The sequence below is a fragment of the Chiloscyllium plagiosum genome, unplaced genomic scaffold (assembly GCF_037043375.1).
Source record: "Chiloscyllium plagiosum isolate Xiang-an unplaced genomic scaffold, Cpla_swu_hap1 HiC_scaffold_12, whole genome shotgun sequence".
Classification (NCBI taxonomy): Eukaryota; Metazoa; Chordata; class Chondrichthyes; order Orectolobiformes; family Hemiscylliidae; genus Chiloscyllium; species Chiloscyllium plagiosum.
The window spans coordinates 27,220,780-27,245,152 of NW_028270150.1; the positions used below are offsets into that span (position 1 = coordinate 27,220,780).

The 24,373-nt window shown below is 41.1% G+C and overlaps 1 protein-coding gene across 4 annotated transcripts in view; it reads right to left on the reverse strand.

The window, feature by feature from the left end:
- cryzl1 (crystallin, zeta (quinone reductase)-like 1) overlaps positions 1-24,373 on the reverse strand; it is a 92,662-nt gene that overhangs the window by 23,606 nt on the left and 44,683 nt on the right. For 3 of the 4 annotated variants that reach the window (XM_087992548.1, XM_043701258.2, XM_043701261.2), the window contains exons 9-10: positions 13,631-13,651; positions 7,234-7,332 (exon numbers count right to left, since the gene is read on the reverse strand). In XM_087992548.1, the coding sequence (XP_087848674.1) occupies positions 7,234-7,332; positions 13,631-13,651 (120 nt within the window). The remainder of the gene's footprint in view (positions 1-7,233; positions 7,333-13,630; positions 13,652-24,373) is intronic. The other variant, XM_043701259.2, reaches the window with a different exon arrangement.

Sequence of the window (24,373 nt, forward strand, 5' to 3'; positions counted from 1 at the left end):
CTATTGCCTGATGACTATTTGAGGGTTCATAATACACTCCCAGCAGTGTGACTGTCCTTTTTTATTCCTAAACTCTACCTGCTTTTTCATTCTTCTTGCCAAAGTGAACAATGTCGCACTGTTCTACATTATGCTCTATTCAACAGACTTCAGTTCCCTCAGTTGACATACCGATATTCATTACAACCTCCCCATCACCTCTTCATAACATGCTTTTCTGCCTTGATTGGTGCCAATTGTGAATTTAGATACCATGCCTTTTCTCTTCTCATCTAAGTCATTGATGTAAACTGTAAAAAGATTAACTGTAAAAAGAGGATCCAGCACAGACATCTAAGGAACACCAAACGTCACATGCTGCCAATCAGAAAAAAAACAGGCTATGCATACTCTATTTTCTCCCAGCCAGCTAATTTTTGATCCAACATGTTAGCCTGTACACCATGAATTTCTGTTTTCCACAACAACTTTTGATTCAGCATCTTAGAAATGCCTCTGGGAATTACAGTGTGCCTACAGGCTCCAAAAATCCGTTTGCATTTAGCTCCTTCAAAGAAATTTAACAGATTCATTAAACAGGATCTTCTTTGATGAAACAGTGTTGATTCTTCCCAATTAGATCCAAGTTATAGAGGTGTTACAGTGCAGAAAGTCGCTTTTCATCGGTTGTCTGCATTATCATAACTTTGGAGCGGATCTCTCCAGGGGTCAGTACTGGGACCTTGCCTTTCCTGATCTATATTAATGATCAGGATCTTGACTTTGTGCCAGTCTCCTCCCTTTTCCACATGCCTTCATGGATGGTTACTATTTATGTTGGCTGCCATTCTTTTATGATAATTCCTCTTTGCTTCTCTAACATGCCATTTCACTTCCCCTCTGAACCGTTTGTGTTCCGCCTGGTTTTCAATTGTATTTTCTACAGGACATACGTCATAAGCACACTTTTTTTATCCTGACCTTAGTGTTTATAAGTGCAGAGCTAAAATTGCTTTAATGGTCTATTTAACACTTGCTCCACATCAGATGTCAAGCTAACTGGTATTTAGTTTATATATCCAGAAGTGCTCTTACACACAACTGAATGATTTCTTTTTCTCATGATGAAAGCACCAATATTTTTTCCTTGATTAACCAACACCAATAAATCACCAGCGCTTTCCAACTGATGAATGCAAAGTCTGTTAAGAGCAGTGTAAACCACTAAAGGTGAGGGAGAGAGAGTATGGACAGAGGGAAGGAGCTAATTCAAAATGGACTAACTGGAAAATTACATCTATGTCACTAGCAACCACTTTTAAGACCCCAAGATGAAGGCGATCTGGACTCAGGCTTGTCAGCCTTAAACTTTCTACATACCATGTCTGTTTTAAATGTAATTTTGCCGAGTTTGCTTCTCTCTTATACCTTCTCATTTACAGCTATTACGGTAAAGTTTGTTTTGCATTCTCTTTTGTGAAGGCAAATGAAAACTGTCCTAATTTCATCTGCCATTTTGTTATTATCTGCTATTAAATCTTCATTCTCTCGAGAGGACCAACACTTCACTTACACTTTTCCTTTTTAAATACATATAGAAATTCTCACTTTGCATTTTTATATTCCTAGCTATCTTACTCTCATATTCTAATGTTTTCCTTCTGATGAACCTTTGTGCCCTTCTCACCAATTCTGACCTGCCACTCATCTTTGTGCAGTTATATGCTTTCCCTAATCTCTACTGTTATCCCTCCATTTAGATTCTTTTCTTTATATCAGGAATACACATTGAGTACTTTGAAATATCCCCTTAAGTGACTGCTGTCGAATACTTATTGATCTAGCCCTGGCATATCATGCCAGTCCACCTTCGGCTGCCTCAGCTTTCATGCCCACAAGTGGCCCATGTTCAGCTTCATTCAAGCACTTGCTTTAGACCCCAGCTTCTCCCTTTCAAACTGGATATAAAATCCAATTATATTGTGATCACTTCTACCTAGGGATGTCTTTACTGCTTGAACTTCTAAAAACTTCATTCGTGGGATGTGGGAATTACTGGCTGGGCCAGCATATGTAGCTTTCCATCAGATACTCCAGAAGCTGATGAGCTGATTTCTTGAACTACTGCAGTCTGTTTGGTGTAGGTACAGTCACAATGCTGTTACAGAGAGAGTTTTTTTTTAGATTAGATTATTTACAGTGTGGAAACAGGCCCTTCGGCCCAACAAGTCCACACCGCCCCGCCGAAGCGAAACCCACCCATACCCCTACATTTACCCCTTACCTAACACTACGGGCAATTTTTAGTTTGGCCAATTCCCTGACCCTGCACATCTTTGGACTGTGGGAGGAAACCGGAGCACCCGGAGGAAACCCACGCAGACACGGGGAGAACGTGCAAACTCCACACAGTCAGTCGCCTGAGGCGGGAATTGAACCCGGGTCTCTGGCGCTGTGAGGCAGCAGTGCTAACCACTGTGCCACCGTGCCGCCCACACGGTGGCACAGGATTTCTGATGCAGGATTTCTGCACAGTTGCAGGATTTCTGATGAAGCAACACCGAATGAATACAACCTGACTTGGATGCAGGGACAGAAAGTATGATAGACAAATTTGCACGAAAATAGGTGGGAATGTAAGTTGCAATGAAGGAGCAAGAAATTTACAAAAGGATATAATAGGTTAGGAGGATAGAACAATTTTTGGCAGATGAAGCTAAACGTGGATAAATGTGGGTCAGAGGAATAGAAAAGCAGCTTATTTTCCAAATGGAGATAAATATCAAGAGTGCTGTGGTGCAGAAAGATCTGGGTCCATGTGCATGAATTACAGAAATCTAATAAGCAGATACAAGAGATAATAAGGAAGTGAATGGAATTTTGGCATTTATTGCTGAAGGATTGGATTATCAAAGTAGGGATGTGTTGTTGCAATTGTACAAGGCATTCATGAGACCGCAGATGGAGTATTGCATACAATTTTGGTCTCCTTGAGGAGGGCTGCAGTTGCATAGGAGGCATTTCAGATATGAGGTTCTGGTCTTATGAAGAAAGATTGAGGAGTTTAAGTCTATATGCTCTGAAGTTTAAAAGATTAAGAGAAGATCTGATGCTAAAAGGGATTGACAAGATAGACTTAAGGATGCTCAAGTAGGGCAATCGAGATTGAGATGCCATGGTTTTTAGAAGAAGCAGATTTAAAACAGACACGAGGAGAAATTATTTCTCTCAAAGTGTCATGAATCTGTAGAATTCACTGCGCCACAGTGCAGTGGATGCTGGGACATTAAGTACATTTAAAGAGAAGAGAGACAGATTTTTAATTATAGAGGAATCTCGATTATCCGACATTCGATTAACTGAATTTTGCATTATCTGAACATGATGATGTTTGGCTAACTATGCTATCTGGCACTGTATTATCCGGCATTCGATTAACTGAACAAAATACTCCCCACCTGTGTCCTTCAGATAATCGAGGTTCCTCTGTCGTAATCACTATGGGCAATTTAGCATGGCCAATTCACCTAACCTGCACATCTCTGGACTGTGGGAGGAAACCGGAGCACCTGGAGGAAACCCACACAGACATGGGGAGAAGGTCCTTCCAATATTCTTGGAATAGTCATTTCTATAATGGAGGTAGGAGAGAAACAAAAAACAAAATGGACTAAAATAAAATCTGCGGAAAATAAATATGCTCCCTCCTTGATTGAAATGAAAAGCTGTTTACTCTGATTTTTGAACAATAAAATGCAACGGGTTGGTTTTGAATTGAAGACACAAGCCCCAATGATTTAATTCTGGGCAGTCTCAGTAGGCAAGAATTAAAATCACAATTACCACATGTACACATTTCAAAAAAATCAAAACATAATTACTAATATTTAGACCAATCCTTTGAATTAACAAGCGATTTTAAAAACAACATTTTAATAACTCCAAAGACTCAAAGCTAATAGCCTCAGAATTACAGAATCAGTGATCTTCAGCATAGGACAAGGCTCAAAGTTTGAGAGAAGATTTGTAGCTCGGGTGCCCGTTGCTGTGGTTCTGTTCGCCGAGCTGGAAGTTTTTGTTGCAAACGTTTCGTCCCCTGTCTAGGTGACATCCTCAGTGCTTGGGAGCCTCCTGTGAAGCGCTTCTGTGGTGTTTCCTCCGGCATTTATAGTGGCCTGTCCCTGCCGCTTCCGGTTGTCAGTTTCAGCTGTCCGCTGTAGTGGCCGGTATATTGGGTCCAGGTCGATGTGTCCATCAACAAACACATCGACCTGGACCCAATATACCGGCCACTAGAGCGGACAGCTGAAACTGACAACCGGAAGCGGCAGGGACAGGCAACTAGAAATGCTGGAGGAAACACCACAGAAGCGCTTCACAGGAGGCTCCCAAGCACTGAGGATGTCACCTACACAGGGGACGAAACGTTTGCAACAAAAACTTCCAGCTCGGCGAACAGAACCACAGCATAGGACAAGGCTTTTCAGCCCATCCCTTCTGTGCCAAGCAAAAAAAAACACCGAACTATTCTAATTCATATTTCAGCACTCAGTCCACAGCTTTGTATGCTTTGGCGTTGCAACTATACATTAAATATTTAGCGTCATAGAGTCATACAGCGTGGAAACAAATCCTTTTGTCCAAATAGTTCACACTGACCATGCTCCCAAATTAAACTAGTCCCACAAACCTGCATTTGTCCCATAGCCTTCCAAACCTTTCCTATTCATGTACTTACCTAAATGTCTTCTAAATGCCATAAATGTTTCTGCATCTACCTCTTCCTCTGGTAGTTCATTCCACACCTAACCAGTCTCTGCGTGTAAAAAAAAGGTGCCCCTCACGTCCTTTTTAAATCTTCCTCGTCTCACCACAAATATTTGCCCTAGTTTTGAACTCCCTGGTCGGAGGGAAAAAAAAGACCTTTGCTATACACCTTATCTATGCCCCTCTTGAATTTATTAATCACTATAAAGGTAACCAATCAACCTCCTACGCTCCAGTGAAAAGAGTCCCAGCCTACTTCTTTAATTCAAACCCTCCATTCCCAGCAATTTAATAATATCCTTCCTATAACACTGCAGCCAGAACTGCATATAGTACTCCAGAAGAGGCCTCACCCACATCAACATGACATCCTAACTCCTATACTCAAAAGTCTAAGCCATGATGGCAAGTGCACGAAAAGTCTTCTGAACTACTGAAGGTCAATTCTCCTGCTCCTCGGATGCTGCCTGACCAGCTGTGCTGTTTCAGCACCACACCCTTGATTCTGATTTCCAGTCCTCACTTTCCCCCTTCTTAACCAACCCTGTCTACCTGTGATGCAAATTTCAAAAGATTATGCACTTGAACCCCATAGGCCTCTCTGTTCTCCAACACTATTCTTTAAACCTTCTGGCCCTTACTTTAAATCTATGCCTCTAGTCATTGCTCACTCTGTTAAAGGGAAAAGTTTCATCCTGTCCAACTTACCTATGCCCCTCACAATTTTACACATCTCAATCATGTCCCCTCTCAGTATCCTTTACTCTAAGGAAAACAACCCCAGTCTGTTCAATCTTGCTACATAACTGAAAACCTCCTGGCCAGATAAATTGTGGTAAATGTCCCCTGCACCCTTTACAATGCTATCACATTCCTCCATAACGTACATTCCAGGACTGCATGTAATACTCGAGATCAGGCTTCAGCAACAATTACACAATTTCAGGATGACCTCTCTTCCCTTAAACTCTGTGCCTCAACTAATAAAGGCAAGTAACCCAGATGCTTTCTGGACTACTTTATCCACCTGTCCTGACACCTTAAGGGATGGTGGACATGCACACCAAGTTCCCTCAGATCCTTTGTGGTTCCCAGGGTCCTACCATCCATCACATATTCCCTTGCCTTGTTTGTCCTGCCCAAGAGCATCGCCTCATATTTATCTGGATTGAATTTCATTTGCCACTATTCAGCTCATCTGACCTGCCCATCTCTATGCACCTGTAATCAAAAGCTGTTCTCCTCAGTATTTACCATCAACGAATTTTTGTAATTTCTGAAAATTTACAGATTAAACTCCCACATTGAAGTCTAAATTATTTATATAAACAGCAAGAGGCCCCAACACTGACCCCTCTGGGAGCCAGCTGGACACAGAATTCCAGTCGGAAAAAGCAGCCCTCAACCATTACCCTCTGCTTTTTGCTACTAAGTCAACTGTGGATCCAATTTGCCAAATTTCCTTGGATCCCTTGGGTTTTTACCTTTGCTATTAGTCTCCCATTTAGGACTTCATCAAAAGTCTTGCTGAAGTCTGAGTGGATTACATCAAAAGCATTGCCCCCATCTGCACACCAGGTCACCTCTTCAAAAACTTCAGTGGAGTTGGTCAGACATGGCCTCCCCCGAACAAAAATCATGTTGACTGTTCATAGTCATCAAGTTTGTTCTTAATTAATACTTGGTGCTCCAAATGCAGATTACTTCTGTCCCTCAGAATTGCTTTCAATAGCTTCCCCATCACTGGAGTTAGACTGACTTGTTTGTAGTTACTACTTTATCCCTTGCTCCTTGCCAGAAAAACTGTCTCAATCTCTGAGCCAGAAAGACAATGAAATCAAAATTCAACTTCTAGTCAGCACAGAGTGCCTTGGTTGATATCAATGAAATGGTAGGACAGCTATAGAATGGCTGTAGTATTCAGTATTTGGGTAGGGTGGGAAAATAACTTGTGGTCCTATTCATAACAAATAGGTATGTTGCAAGGGCATATTTGTGGGTGTGTACTAGATCATGTTTGATTCCTTTTACACAGAATCAATCACTGACACTTCTTGCATGGTTTGCATGTGGCTAAAGATATAAGAGAGACCTAAGGGGCACCTTTTTCACCAAGAGGGTGGTAAGTGTATGGAATGAGCTGCCAGAGGAAGTGGTGGAGGCTGGTACAATTGCAATATTTAAAAGGCATTTGGATCGGTATATGAATAGGGAGGGTTTGGAGGGATATGGGCCGGGTGCTAGCCCATGTTGTACATCTCGAGGACTCTGCAAAAGCCTATTGGATGATGTAGGCCACTGGATAAATGGAAGGACACTGTAGCAATGTTGTCCAGATAGGAAAGAGGGCAATTAAGGGAAAACATATGTCTTTAAATATATACAATATTGTGAAATGTTAATAGAAAACTTTACAACATCCTAAAATATTCTGCTTAAATTGACAAGCTTAAAAAAGCTGTTGATTTTAATAAATACAGAACAAACCTCCACAGTCTATCACGATGTTCACACCCAGACCACCTGTTTCTTCTAAACAACTGTCCACAAGGTCAATCTTCCCATCGTATAAATTGACCACCCGGGCTGTAAGATAGCAGAATACAAATTAGTTTACTGTCCATTAGATTCTCAATAATTGAAACAAAACAGGGAAACATATCATTCTTGATAACACTGGAAATACTCAGGTGGTCTGGCAGCATCTGTGCAGAGACAAATAGAATTACTACTTCATGGCTGCAACCAGTTCTGATGAAAGATCACAACCTAATAACCCACTTTTCTCTCCTTAGATATTGCCAGATTGCTGAGTACTTCGAGCACTTTGTGTCGTTATTTCAGAATTCCAACATCCAGAGTACTTTGCTTTTATTTTCCTCTTTGTTAATGTTTTGAGTCAACAATAACACAACAATGGCTCTACGTTTGAATTTATGGATTAGAATTGCACAAATATATTTTTCTGTAATTAAAAAGGTAACATTTAATAAACCAACAGAAGTTAGAACCAGTAAAAGGAAATCAAATAATGTAAAAATTAAGGGATTTGCCAAATGCCATTCACTGCTGAAGCTTTTTACAATTAGTGGCAAACAGGAAAGATTAGTTGTGATGGAGATTAATCACAAAATACATGGTGATTCCACTATACCTGTGTAGATTATTATTTTAATGGGATAAAAACAATTACAAAACATTTAAATGGACTAATAATAGCAAGACTTAACCAACTAACTTTAATGATGCCCTGATTAGAATAAATTCAATAATTTAAATTATAAGAAAGCTCAACCATTTTAAACTGTAAATTCATCATGTTACATAGTAACTGGGTATTGCAGGCATTTAAATTGCATTCTCCAGACAATATTAGCAAGGAAATAAACTGAAGATTGAAAGTACGTACAGACTTGTGGCTAACCTATTGGCTAGGTTCCTGCCTCAGCACACTGGTCAAACTCAAGCTCTGACCTCTTAACTCAATTGTTTGTATAATACTGCACTGAACCAATCAAATGCAGATTCATCAATTTTACAGATTCAAAAAGTTTGTCATTCATTAAACAGTGAAGTATTACATTGCCAACCTGTGATTGCAAGTCTTAAATGCATAAAAACCTTAGTTTGTACAGGTACTAAAACGGCTTTTAGAAATATTATCTTCTGTTCTTTGTGAGTTTCAGTTTCCAATTGCTACTTAAACAATTTTACTTTATTCTATTGTTATGGGCCAGACCAAACTCCCTTAAACTATGTCAAGGAGATAGCCTGGACCCTAACTTTTATCTTATTTAAAAGCAAGTATAAGGTGCTGTGTTCCAGATGTAATTTGACTGGTCACACTACTCAGCTTTAAGCAAAACACAGTTACACCCAGTTAAAATACAAACAAAAGAAAGAAATGTCCATATAAACTCTATTCTAAGTCCAATAGTAATTATTTAACTACTAAACATCAACTATTCCAATACAGTAATATCCCATAAACACACCTTTGGCAAAGTCAAATTCAATGAAATAGATAGTCTCACATGTGGTGTTTCTCCAATCCAGGAGAAAAGAACACCATGAGTAAACTGGGGTAAAGACAAAGAGAACTGCAGCTTTTTACTGTGGCCAAGAGATGAATCATAGCTGCCACAGACAACTTCAAACCTCAACACTTGAAAGCTATATTAAAACAAATCGTTCTATGGGAGCTTGACTTCACCTATTCATGTTGCTTCTATTGTTCCAACATTTTAAAAATAAAACTAGGCCCTCACAAGCTGTTTACTCTATTGACTTGGAAGATAGCGACCATAATTCTATTAGTTTTAAAATAGTGATGGAAAAGGATAGACCAGGTCTAAAAGTGGAAGTTCTAAATTGGAAAAAGGTCAATTTTGACAGTATTAGGCAAGAACTTTCAAAAACTGATTGGAAGCAGATGTTCGCAGGTGAAGGGACGGCTGGAAAATGGGAAACCTTCAGAAATGAGATAACGAGAATCCAAAAAAAGTATATTCCTGTCAGGGTGAAAGGAAAGGCTGGTACGCATAGGGAATGCTGGATGACTAAAGAAATTGAGGGTTTGGTTAAGAAAAAGAAGGAAGCATATGTAGAAGAGTATAAAGGAAGTAGGAGTATACTTAAGAGGGAAACCAGGAGGGCAAAAAGGGGACATGAGATAGCTTTGGCAAATAGAATTAAGGAGAATCCAAAGGGTTTTTACAATTACATGAAGGACAAAAGGGTAACTAGGGAGAGAATAGGGCCCCTCAAGGATCAGCAAGGCGGACTTTGTGTGGAGCCGCAGAAAATGGGGGAAATACTAAATGAGTATTTTGCATCAGTATTTACTGTGGAAAAGGATATGGAAGGTATAGACTGTAGGGAAATAGATAGTGACATCTTGCAAAATGTCCAGATTACAGAGGAGGAAGTGCTGGATGTCTTGAAACAGTTAAAGGTGGATAAATCCCCAGGACCTGATCAGGTATATCCTAGAACTCTGTGGGAAGCTAGAGAAGTGATTGCTGGGCCTCTTATTGAGATATTTGTATCATCGATAGTCACAGGTGAGGTGCCGGAAGATTGGAGGTTGGCAAACATGGTGCCACTATTTAAGAAAGGTATGAAGGACAAGCCATGGGGAACTATAGACTGGTGAGCCTGACCTCAGTGGTGGGCAATTTGTTGGAGGGAATCCTGAGGGACAGGATGTACATGTATTTGGAAAGACAAGGACTGATTAGGGATAGTCAACATGGCTTTGTGCGTGGGAAATCATGTCTCACAAACTTGATTGAGTTTTTTGAGGAAGTAACAAAGAAGATTGATGAGGCCAGAGTGGTAGATGTGATCTATATGGCCTTCAGTAAGGCGTTCGACAAGATTCCCCATGGAAGACTGATTAGCAAGGTTAGATCTCACAGAATACAGGGAGAACGAGCTATTTGGATAGAGAACTGGCTCGAAAGTAGAAGACAGAGGGTGGTGGTGGTGGTGGAGGGTTGTTTTTCAGACTGGAGGCCTGTGACCAGTGGATCGGTGCTGGGTCCTCTGCTTTTTGTCATTTATATAAATGATTTGGATGCGAGCATAAGAGGCACATAAGAGAGCATAAGTTTGCAGATGATACCAAAATTGGAGGTACAGTGGACAGTGAAAAGGGTTACCTCAGATTACAACAGGATCTTGACCAGATGGGCCAATGGGCTGAGAAGTGGCAGATGGAGTTTAATTCAGTTAAATGTGAGGTGCTGCATTTTGGGAACGCAAATCTTAGGAGGACTTATACACGCAATGGTAAGGTCCTAGGGAGTGTTGTTGAACAAAGAGACCTTGAAGTGCAGGTTCACAGCTCCTTGAAAGTAGAGTCGCAGGTAGATAGGATAGTAAAGTAGTCATTTGGTGTGCTTTCCTTAATTGGTCAGAGTATTGAGTACAGCACAAGGTCTTTGTTAGCAACACTCCCGAGGACCTTACCATTAAGTGTATAAGTCCTGCTAAGATTTGCTTTCCCAAAATGCAGCACCTTGCATTTATTTGAAATAAACTTCATCTGCCACTTCTCAGCCCATTGGGCCATCTGGTCAAGATCCTGTTGTAGTTTGAAGTAACCTTCTTCACTGTCCACTACACCTCCAATTTTGGTGTCATCTGCAAACTTACTAACTGTACCTCTTATGCTCGCATCCAAATCATTTATGTAAATGACAAAAAGTAGAGGACCCAGCACCGATCCTTGTGACACTCCACTGGTCACAGGCCTCTAGTCTGAAAAACAACCCTCCATCATCACCCTCTGTCTTTTACTTTCGAGCCAGTTCTGTATCCACATGGCTAGTTCTCCCTGTATTCCATGAGATCTAACCTTGCTAATCAGTCTCCCATGGGGAACCTTGTCGAACACCTTACTGAAGTCCATATAGATCACATCTAGTACTCTGCCCTCATCAATCCTCTTTGTTACTTCTTCAAAAAACTCAATCAAGTTTGTGAGACATGATTTCCCACGCACAAAGCCATGTTGACTATCCCGAATCAGTCTTTGTCTTTCCAAATACATGTACTTCCTGTCCCTCGGGATTCCCTCCAACAACTTGTCCACCACCGATGTCAGGTTCGCTGGTCTATGGTTCCCTGGCTTGTCCTTACCGCCCTTCTTAAACAATGGCACCATGTTTGCCAATCTCCAGTCTTCTGGCACCTCACCTGTGACTATCGATGATACAAATATCTCAGCAAGTGGCCCAGCAATCACTTCTCTAGCTTTCTACAGAGTTCTAGGCTTCCCATGTATTTTCTGTCCTTGCCTAACTCGATGGAAGGTGCTGTCTAAGGATCTTTGGTGATTTTTTTTGTTATTCTGTCTTAGATACTAACTCTTAAAACATCTCCCTGTCCGCTCAAGAACTGAAATGTGGACCTGGAATTAACTCACTCACAACTGCAGTGAAAATTCAATTACCACGATGGAAGTTGCTGCAGGTAAAATATGTCCCAGAAGAAACTCTGTTCATTTAAAATACATTGAATTTGCTTCTACTCAATGACAACATATCACTGAATACTGACTGATTAATTTGAGGTCAGCATCTGCATTTGATTGGGTAATGTTCAATGTGTTGCTGGAAAAGCGCAGCAGGTCAGGCAGCATCCAAGGAGCAGGAGAATCGACGCTTATGCCCAAAACATCGATTCTCCTGCTCCTTGGATGCTGCCTGACCTGCTGCGCTTTTTCAGCAACACATTTTTCAGCTCTGATCTCTAGCATCTGCAGTCCTCACCTTTCTCCTAATGCTCATTAAGTTTCAGTGTAAACCTTTTTATTCATGTCAAAAAATCTTTAATGCCAAGTAGATTTTGTCTTCCACTAGTCTGTTTCCTTCAATGTGAAACAAATTTGAACAAAAGTAATGTTTCATTCGTGAGATGTTGTACAATCAAAAATAATAGCTGAGTGCATAAATGCATCCACATATACACCCGCCTGATAATGTACTTTGGCAATGAAATGTGAAGCTCGAAGGTAATCACTATTACACTGAGTGGCCTTAACAAGAGAAGGTAGGAAGGACTGTTTTAACTTAGCTGAATAGTCAGTAACTGGGGACAACAAATTTAAAGCAATTGTTCGAAAGTACTGAGGATAATGGAGGAGAAAATAATTTCATCCAGACTGTGATGAGAATCCAGAACTAAAAGGCATGAAAAAGATACCTGAAAAAGGTACATGAAAAAGTACTCAGATGTGGACTTGAAGTGTCATAACCTACAGGTCTCCAGACTGAGAGCTGGAAGCTAATACGAGGATGGGCAGCCCCTTTTTTTTGGCAGCACAGTCATACTAGACTGAACAGCCTCCTCCGCACCATACATTTTCCTGTTTTTAATGTTGTACTACTGGACATTAGTGCTCATATTGAAGTGCATTACACTTGAGAAATGAACATTGATGTGACGGGAAACAGCTTTGAAATCAAATGTTGAGGTTTGTGTACCCAGGTACAAAATCCAGAAGTTCAAATGCAAACACTCGTCGTCCAAGTAGCACTGTGAGTGATTCAATTAATTCTCACTCTGTTTGGCCAGTGTATCACTGAATGCTTATACAGCCAGAATGCACTTTATATCCCCCACACTGGACTCATCAAGCCCTTCTGTCCATTCCAACCTGATATCCTCAAATTGATTTTGCCTGAACTCAATCAGCAACGTGACATGACTGAGTTCCTTAGCACTGCAGCAAAACAAACTTTCGAATTCCACACACATACATGTACAGCTGTTTGAAAGTTAGTCACTAATTTCATTTTCTGTTCAAGGCACTGCTCCAGAAAAAGGCACTGCTTGCCGACTGGGTAAGCAACATCCAGTTTGATTCCTTATCTGTAGGGCCACTGTTGCAGGTTTCAGGGATTAGTGGATAGAAGCAGGGAATGCTTCCCAACACAGTATTGCAAACCCAAGAGAATTTCATAATATCAAATAGTAAAAATGCCACTAGAACTTATTCAGTGACCATGGAACAGTGGGCCTGCTGATCAGGTTAATGAGAATGTGGCGTACTCCGATTTAGAATACACATCCCTAGGTGGTTCCTTGGCTTCTCCAGGGGCTGAGCACCAAGCAAGTGATAATACTACATTGTACAGTCACCACCGTTCATGACACAGCATTAGAGTATAACTGTAGCATTATTTAATAACCTGACAAATTTATCTTAGAGTCATACAGCATGGAAACAGGCCCTTCAGACCATCTTGCCCATGCCAACCAAGTTTCCTAAGCTGCTTAGACAAGGAGGAGAAACTAATTTCTGCGATCAGTCCAAGTCAAAATGTATCAGCTTTATTGCAATTACGTTTCAGGTTAATTAGAAACAATAACTTACCTACCAAAGGTTGTCTGATGCCTTAGGAAATACATCCACAGTGCAGCAAGAACAGGAAATAAAGAGGAAACAAAATGAAACATTGGAAAATGAAATCACATCCAAAAAGCAGGAAACAAACACATGCCTATCCATAGTAATTTAAGTTTGTGCACCTGAAACATGAGAAATGTTGATATTAAACTTGGAATTAAATATTAAGATAAAATTCAGACATTTCTAGCTGTAATGAGACCAATAAAATAATCAAGTTACACATACACAGTACAGTACTTGATAATTCCCTGTCTTAAACATATTACAGAATTAAAATAAACCACTTCATAATAATGTTACGTCAGACGTTTAAGTCTTTAAACTTAATATAGTTTAAATACTTCCTTAATTAATTTCTTGACATATTATACAGTGAAAAAGGAAATGTGCTTAAAATCAATGTTGTAATAATGGAAGACTGTCAATATAAACCAGGAATGTCTTATTTGAAGTAAGATCACAGAACCAGGTTTTCTGGGCAAAGTGCAGGATTCGAGACTGCTTGCATTTAGTTCCGATTCTGACAAGTCATCAGGACAACAGAAGCAGCTTATGGAAATTGACTAGTGATAACAGCACAATCCGAAAATCTGGCTATTAGAATTGTTAAATAAGGAGGCCAAAAAATGAAATTAAAAAGTATTTTTTAAATTATAGATTCCTCTTCTAAAAAAAAACCAAAAGAGAAACAAAAAATTAAAGAATGAGGAAATCTAACAAAAGGTAGACTGATGGGAATGAAACCTCAAAAGTTATAATGCTCAATATGCAAGACAAATACTGCAAGACAATTGAAATGGGAAGGGGAGAAACAAAATATACAAGCCTACAGTGAGGGTCTTGTTGACTGTGGACAATGTCATTAACTCTTGGCAAGAAGGCCTTGGTTCAAGTCCCATCTGCCCAGATGTGTCATAACAGATGATTAAATATATTCAAAGAATCATAGAACCCCAACAGTATGAAAGGAGACCACTCAGCACATCGGGTCCACACCACTGTCCGAAGAGTATTCCACCCTGACCCACCCCCCTATCCCTGTAACCCTATATTTCCCATGACTAATCCACCTGACATGCACATCCCCAGACACTTTGGGCAATTTAGCATGGCTTACCCACCTAACCTGCATATCTTTGGACTGTGGGAGGAAACCGGAATACTCAGCAGAAACTCATACAGACACAACGAGAATATGTGAAGTCCACACAGACAAATGCCTAAGGTTGGAATCGAACCCAGATTCAGAGCACGAGGCAGTAGTCCTAACCACAGTCCCACCATGCCACAAAGGTAAAAGCACAGATGCTCTAGAGAATTTCAATGACAGTTTACATGCTAAATCAGGTTGTGTTTACACTTCAATTTCAGTGTCAATTAAAAACAGTTTTCTTTTGCACTAACACTGCACATTGTGACAAAGGAGTCGATAATGATCTGGCTGGGAGGGTGAACAGCTGTTAATGGAGACTGTAGTGACGAACAATAGGTAGTGTGTAATGGCAGACTATATGATAACAACACCTGAAATGCTTGGGTTGAGGGCTAGGACAACAGCGGGTTCAGGCCCTAAAATTATTGAACTCTATATCGAGTCTGGATGGCTGCAGGATCTCCAAGCGGAAAATGAGCTGTTCTTCCAGCTTGTGCTGAGCTTCACTGCAGTAAGCCTGAGACAAAGATGTTAGGGTGGTGTGTGGAAATGGCAGGCAATTGGCCATTTTGTAGGCAGAATGTAGATGTTCAGTGAAGTGGTCACCCAGTCAATGCTTCAGTTTCCCAATTGTGACCACATTGTGAGCAGCAACTTGCTGAGCTTTTCCAGCAACTTCTGCATTTGTTTCTGATTTATAGCATGCGCAGTTCTTTTGATTTTTATTAAGAGCAGGGAGGTTATGCTAGAACTGTTTAAATTTTGGTTTGGGCATTAGAGTGTTGTGTAAGGTTCTGGAATCCACATTATAGGACGAATGTGATTATACTAGAGGGGGTACGGAGGAGATTTATCACAATGTTGCCTGGCCTGGAGAATTCTAGTTATGAAAAAAAAGATTGGATAGACAGGGGCAATTTTCCTTGGGGCAGAATATACGGAGGAAGGACATGGCAGAGATGTGTAAAATTTAAGGGCATAGATAGGGTAGACTGGGAGGAATCCTTCCCTTTAGTGGAAGGATTAATGACAAAAGGACATAGTTTAAGGCAAAGGGTAGGACGTTTACAGGAGATGTGAAGCAGTCTTTTTTTTCCCACCCTGAGGGTGATGAGAATTTAGAATTCACTGCCTGTAAGGCTGGTAAGGGCAGAGACCCTTAGAACATTTAAGAAACCATGGAACACAAACAAAACTGAAGACAATGGTTATCATGATGAAAATTCTTCTGCAGCTCTCATGCTGTAGTTGTCATGGGCCAGTCACCAAAAAGAGAATATTCATTCAATCAATGCCTTCAGAGCTGCATTAATGATCTTCACTGTGACATAAAACGGAGACAAAAAAAAATGTTTTTTTTGCAAGTTGTCATTTAGTATTCTGTTCTGTTCATAATTCCTTAGATAATGAAGCAACTCAGACGAGCCATAATCAGAACCAAGCCCCAGCTTACATGCCTCATATTACTTTCAACACATAAGTACGAGGTAGTGACCATTTGAACAATTAAAAACACAACCATCTCCCTTTGATATTCAACAGCATCAACATCATCAAACTACCAAAGTGTGTTGAGAACTTACCTCACCATTAGTCAGCGTTCCCCTAATGTTTCAAACTTTTTGTATCCATCAAGTTGAAACATGTTTGTAATATACAGTTAAACATTATTCTATGATTAGATCATAATTTCAGCATCAAGCACTTGCAAATTAGAATTAGTAGTATCAACTCAACAAGCTTCTTCCATTCCTTTATACCACTGCTATGTATTATTAATAATACAGTTCTACATGTAAGAATCTTACAGTTCTCCCAAAGAACCTGAGGACTTAACTGGAGGAGAAATACTGCTCTCATCCGACCATGAACTGGATTAGGGTTCAAGCCCCAGAATAAAAAAGGATATGGTGAATGATATCACCTAACTCTCCAACAAAATAGAGGAGAACAATAAGATGAAAACAAGTGAGTTCGTATTTACTTTGATTGATAATAAATCAGCCACCTTTCAATTCCAATAGATTAAAAAAAAGATGAAAATGATAGGCAGATTCCCTACTTCCCATTTTACACTACTGGACAGTCACAGTACAACAGCAAGTTACATTTAAGGTTTCAGTGAAGATCTGTAGTTCGGGTTGTGGTTGAAGTTGTTGGTTGGTTCGCCAAGCTGGTTGATTTTCCTGCAAACGTTTTGTTTCCCTCCTGGGTGACATCTTTAGTGTTGTGCAGCCTCTAGATGAAGCGCTGTCGTTGTGATCTGTCCCAAATTCATACAGTTCTGTCTGTTGTGGCGGGTGGTTCTTCTGGTTTTGTGCTGTAGTGGTCTGTAGATGGGGTCTATTTCAAAATGTTTGTTTATGGAAACAGGGGATGAACACAAGGCCTCCAGAAATTCCCAAGCTTATCTTTGTTTAGCCTGTCCCAGTATCGTGGCCTTGTCCCACTTGAATTGGTGTCTTCATTGTCAGTGTGTATAGACATGAGGGAGGACTGGTCGTATTGTTTTGCTGCAAGCTGATGCTTGTGTAGTCAGGTGGTGAGTTTCCTGCCCATTTGTCCTATGTAATGTTTCTCACTGTTGCCTGGCATACAAACAAACCAACAAGTCACTGTGCTTCCCCCCACCACCATCACCCCCGCCCTGGAAGACACTGACGATCATATCCTGCATTAGAAATATCTCAGAACTAACAACGAAATTTCTACGTCCTCTGAGAATAATGAGACCACACAAATCAACAGGCAGTCTTCGCCAGCTATTATCCAGGACAAAAGACCCCATACCCACAACATGCAGGACGTGTGTGATATATAAAATACCATGCAGCAATTGGAGGAAAAATTACATAGGACACATGGGCAGCACATGGTGGCAGCAGGAAATGTGTCCTCAAAATACACATGCATCAACTTGTAGCAAAACAACACGACCAGTCCTCCCTCATATTAATACACACTGACAATGAAGGATACCAATTCAAGTGGGACAACGTCTTGATACTGGGACAGGCTAAACAAAGATAAGCTTGGAAATTCCTGGGAGCCTGGTATTCATCCACTAGTTCCATAAACAAATGCTTTGAAATAGACCTCGCTTACAAACCATGATAGCACTAAACTGGAAGTAGAACCACCCGCCATCATGGACAGAACTGTATAAATCTGGGGCAGGTCACAACAACAGCGCTTCATCTAGAGGCTACACAGCACTGAAGATGTCACCCAAGAGGGAGACAAAATGTTTGCAGGGACATCAACCAGTTTAGTGAACCGACCAACAACTTTGACAAGTTATATAAAAATTGATTAGTCTTTCAAGGTACCATTACTGTTCAATATTATTGCTGATGATTTTAAGATTGACTGGTCTGTAATTCCCAGGATTATCCCTATTCCCTTTTTTGAACAACGGAATAACTTTTGCCACCCTTCAATCATCTGGTACTACTCCAGTGGACAGTGAAGATGCAAAGATTACCGCCAAAGGTGCAGCAACTTGTTACTGCGCTTTCCTTAATAACCTTGGATATATCAAGTCTGGCCTCGGGGACTTATCATGTTTTTCTGAATTTCCAACACATCCTCCTTCTTAACATCAACCTGTTCGAGCACATCAGCCTATTTCATGCTGTCCTTAGAAAACAACAAGGTCCGTCTCATTAGCGAATACTGAAGCAAAGTATTCATTAAACTCCTCCCCTACTTGGTCCAACTCCCGCAAGTTCCCTCCAGTATCCCTGATTGGCCCTGCCCTTATTCTGGCCATCATCTTGTTCCTCACATAAGTGTAGAATGCCTTGGGGTTTACCTTATTCCTATCCACCAAGGTTTTTTCATGCTCCCTTCTAGTTCTCCTAAGTTCATTCTTCAGTTCCTACCTGGGTACTTTGTAACCCTCTAAAGCCCTGTCTGATCCTTGATTCCTCAACCCTAACTAACTTCCTTTTTTCTCTTGACTAGATCTTCCACATCTCTTGTGATCCAAAGTTCCTTCACCCAACCATCCTTTCTTTTCCTCTATGGGACAAACCTATTAGCACTTGCACCAAGTTTTCCCTAAACTAACTCCACATTTCCATCATACATTTCCCTGAGAATATCTGTCCCAATTTGGGTGCCCCAGTTTCTGTCTGATAGCATTGTAATTCTCCCTCCGCCAATTAAATATTTTCCCATACCGTATGCTCCTATCCCTCTCCATGACCATTGTAAAGGTCAGGGAGTTGTGATCACTATCACTGAAATGCTCTCCCGCCGGGAGATCTGAAACCTGACCTGGTTTGCTGCCAAGTACCAAATCCAATATGACCTTCCCTCTCGTCAGCCTATCGACATACTGAGTCAGGAATCCTTCCTAGACACACCTGACAAAATCTGCTCCATCCAAACTATTTGCACTATGGAGGTTCTAATCAATATTAGAGAAGTTGAAATCACGCATGACCTTGTTACTTCTGCACCATTCCAAAATCTGCCTCCCAATCTGCTCGTCCATGTCTCTGTTGCTATTGGGGGGGTCACTACAAAACTCCCAATAAAGTGACTGCTCCTTTCCTATTTCGGATTTCCACCCATACTGACTCAGTAGACAAACCTTCCTTGGCAACCTCCCTTTCTGTAGCCGTGATACGAGCCCCAATTAGCAATGCCACTCTCTGTAGCAGGTAGAACTTGAACCTGAGCCTCTCAGTCCAGAGATAGGGACATTCAGAAGGTCCTGAATTAAATGCCACCTGTTCCGTAGTGTGATTTGAACCCAGGCCCCTCCCAGAGCATTAGCCAACCATTTCGGGGTTACAACTCCAGTGATAGTACCACGAGGATATGATGTTCCCTAAAAAGAAAGGTGGAGAAAGAAAGTCCTTCATGGTAACTTCAGCCAGTGGCTAAGGTCAGATGGAGTAGAAGATTGATGACATTTTTACTTAAAAGTGAGAAAAACATACATAATTCTTACTCTTGATCATTATCCACCAACATTTGCTGGGAAGTACATTTGAGTGGGTGCTGCAATTCACATTAGGATTGGTATTGGCTGTGGTTGTGCCCTCTGTCAGTGTGAAATAGGATTCATGTATGAAGATGAATGGGATGACATGAAGAACACAATAAAAGTGTTTCCAGGAGTTTCTAAGAAATTACTGAAGGGTAATGAGAAATAAAGGCATTAAACTAATCCTCCAGATGGGTTGCAGGGCCAGAGTAATCCCATCAACCCAGAGAAGAAGTTCTTTCAACCTTTCCACTGTTTATAAATTACAATACTGCTTGTTCAATATCCCTTACTAGGGTGGATACTTCCTCAGAATAAATGTTATAATGCTGAAGCGATTGCCTGCAGAACCAGTCATCAATTTTTATTCATCCATCTACTTCACACTTCTCCTTGGTAACTGCATGTGGCTTGAACAGACTTTTCACTACATCATCATATTTGACTTCAACCACATGAGCATCCAACCACATGAGCATCCAACCACATAATTGCACCACCAGCACCATCTATTTTCACTTGCAGAACACTGTGCAATTCTATCCAATATTCCATCGTCTTTCCATCGCTGTAATTTGTTATAATTGTCCAACAAGTCTACGCACCTACGATCCTGATGCTGCACATCTCTGATTTTCATCCCTCCATTATTGGTAGTCATGACTTCGACTGCCAATTGTTCTACACTCTGGAATTCCCTACACATTTCTGCCTTTCTTTCCTCCTTTGAGAACTACCTTCTTCTGCCCCAATATCTCATTACATTACTTGAAGTCAAAAATTTCTTTGATGATACTTCCATAAAGTTCTGAGAAAGGGACAGGATAACGAGAGAGTTAACAAATGTTTGTTAAGGGAAAGTAATATCTGACTAATTTAATTTTTTTTGTAAGGAAGCAACACGGAGGCTGAATGAATGTTGAACAGTGGATATTTTCTGTTTGGTTTTCAGTAAGACATTTGATCAAGTCCCACTTGGCAGACTGGTCAGAAAAGTAAAAGCCCGTGGAATGCATGGTGAGTTTGATCGAAATTTGGCTCAGTGTCAGGAAATCGTGGTCAATTAATGTTTTTTGAGAGTGGAAGTGGTTTCCACTGGTCCACAGTGCTCAGTGTTGGATCTCTTGCTATTAGTGGTAAATATTAATAATTTAGACTTAAATGTGGGAGGCATGCTTGGGGACATTTTTAGACAACATATTGGGCATGTTATGAAGTAACAGCAAAAGGTTGCCAACAGGATGGCTGTCAACTGCAGGATGGTTTCAATGGTTTAGTTGAGTATGCAGAAAAGTGTCATAGATCATAGAATAAAATCATAGAATTCCTACATTGTGGAAACAGGCCATCTAGCCCAATAAGTCGACACTGACCCTCCAAGCAGGAGCCCACCCAGACTTATTGCCTTGCCCTATTGCTTACATTTCCCAGAATGCTATGGCCATTTAGCATGTCCAATTTGCCTAACCTGCACATCTTTAGAGTGTGGGAGGAAACTAGAGCACCCGGAGGAAACCCACGCAGACACAGGAGAATATGAAAACTCCACACAGCCAGTCACCTGAGGCGGGAATCGAACCGGGGACCCTGGTACTGTGAGGCAGCAGTGCTAACCACTGAGCCACTGTACCACCCAGAATTAAATCTGGACAAGTCAAGGTTATGCATTTGGGGAGGACAAATAAACCTAATAAATGGGAGGGTATGAGAGGGGTAGAGGAAAATGAGAGTCATTGGAGTGCATATCCACAGGTAAGACAGTAGATAAGTTATAAAGAAGACATATGAGATGCTTTCCTTCATTGGGCATAGTTTTGAATATAAAAACAGCATATTGGGATTATACAAGATAATGGTTAAGCCACAATTGTGTTTACATTTCTGGTCATGTTATAAGAAAGGCATAATTAGTCTACAACAGTGATCTCATCTTTTTAGGCTCAGATCACTTTTTGAACACTATGTAGTTTGTGATGTCACTCTGCCACTGGTGAGGCTGCAAGTAGGTTGTAGTGATTGTAACAAAGCCAGCCAGGTGGACCACATAGAATATGAGTTCCCTGTTTGGGGCTGTTAATCTGGTTCAATCAGGGGGCCCTGGCAAATAGATAAGACCAGAAGTGTCGGACATCCTGTTCACTTTGACAGCTGGTTCCGAAGGAGCTGGGTCCATGACTCTCTGCATGTATATAATGGGTGACTTGGTGACCCATTAACCCATTGGGATAGCTGCCTATGGAGTTGTTTCATAGGCCTCTGGATGTGCGTCTCAGGAATATCGAGAATATTGCTGGCTCCTTGCATATATGGAAGTAAGGGAAGTCACTTCTGTGGTTGCAATTTGTTTCTAGGACAGTTGGTCAGCACGTGTTGCTCTGATTTCAGCAGCGGGGCATGGTGACATTTCCCATACTGCACAAACCTGTTGTAGTCCAAGCAAGGGCTTGAAAATTGTAGCTATAAGCATAGTTTGGACAGACTAGGTTTTCCTTAGAAATAAAAGGAAAGGCCGTGAGATGACTGAGCTGAGGTGTATAAAATAATGAGGCTTTTGGATAGCAGAGACAGGGAGAGCCAGTTCCCTAATCAGACGGGTCAATTACCAGGAGAACAGATTTAAAACAAATGGTAGAAGGATTAGAGGGGACATGAGGAAAAGTCTTTTCAGCAAAGGTTGCCAATAATCTGGAATTCATGTCCAATTTGGTGCTTGAGGTGGAAATCCTCTTCTCATTTAAAAGGCACCTGAAATATTGTAACCTGCAAGACTAAAACGACCAAGTGCTGGAAAGTGAAATTAAAATTAAAAATAGCAGCTACTGCAGCCACAATGGCGTGACTGGTGTCTGACCTATGCTGCAACTTTTCAATGGTTCTAAATAACTTGGGACATTTTGCAATGTTAAGGAGCTACATGAATTCAGATTGTTCTCGCAATTGTGCCTTTTTATTGAGGCCTATTACAGACTTTCAAGTTAAAAACTACAAATATGAAAGTAGCTGTTATACTATACATAACCTTTATAGAAATTGCATTTTCCACGTGGGATATTCATTTACTTTCATTATTTGACTCTATTCACTGGAGCTTTTTATAGCAAACAACCATAATAATCTCAAGAGAAACCTGATTCACGATCATACTTGCTCTGTTCCACACCCAGGTTGAAGGCGTACGGACCTAAGCATCACAGAATTGTTACTGTGCAGGCGACCATTGAGCCATGGTGCCTGCACCAACTCTTCAAATGAGCATCATTACCTCGTGCCAATGTCCTGTTTTTACCCCATACCCTTCATGTTATTTCTATCTAAATAATAATCCATATCCCTGTTAAATGCCTCAACTGAAACTGCATTCATCACACTTGCAGGCAATGCATTCCAAACAAGAGAAAGTGAGGACTGCAGATGCTGGAGATCAGAGTTGAGAGTATGGTGCTGGAAAAGCACAGCAGGCCAGGCAGCATCTGAGGAGCAGGAAAATCGATGTTTCAGTCATAAGCTCTGCATCAAGAAAGGTCCATTGCTTTTCTAGCAATGCATTCCAAACCCAGATTACAGAGGAACTTCAATTATCTGGCATTCAGTTATCCGAATTTTGGATTATCCAGACAAGTCCACGCGGTCCCATTGAACATAGAACATAGAACAATACAGCACAGAACAGGCCCTTCGGCCCACGATGTTGTGTCGAACATTTGTCCTAGCTTAAGCACCTATCATGTACCTATCCAATTACCGCTTAAAGGTCACCAATGATTCTGACTCTGCCACTCCCAAAGGCAGCACATTCCATGCCCCCACCACTCTCTGGGTAAAGAACCTACCCCTGACATCTCTCCTATACCTTCCACCCTTCACCTTAAATTTATGTCCCCTCTGTTGTACCCGGGGAAAAATCAAGTCACCCCTCATCCTTCGCCGTTCCAATGAGAAAAGGCCTAGCACTCCCAACCTATCCTCGTACGACCTGTTCTCCATTCCAGGCAACATCCTGGTAAATCTCCTCTGCACCCTCTCCAAAGCCTCCACATCTTTCCTAAAATGAAATGAGACTGCACACAGTACTCCAAATGTGGCCTTACCAAGGTCCTGTACAGCTGCAACATCATCTCACGACTCTTGAATTCAATCCCTCTGTTAATGAACGCTAATACACGATAGGCCTTCTTACAAGCTCTATCCACCTGAGTGGCAACTTTCAAAGAGCTATGAATATAGACCCCAAGATCCCTCTGCTCCTCCACCTTACTAAGAACCCTACCATTAACCCTGTATTCCACATGCTTATTTGTCCTTCCAAAATGGACCTCTCACTTGACAGGGTTGAACTCCATCTGCCACTCCTCAGCCCAGTTCTGCATCATATCGAAGTCCCTTTGCAGCCAACAGCCCTCCTCACTGCACATAACTCCTCCAATCTTCGTATCGTCTGCAAATTTACTGACCCACCCTTCGACTCCCTCTTCCAAGTCATTAGTAAAAATTACAAACAGCAGAGGACCCAGAACTGATCCCTGCGGAACTCCACGTGTAACTTGGCTCCAGGCTG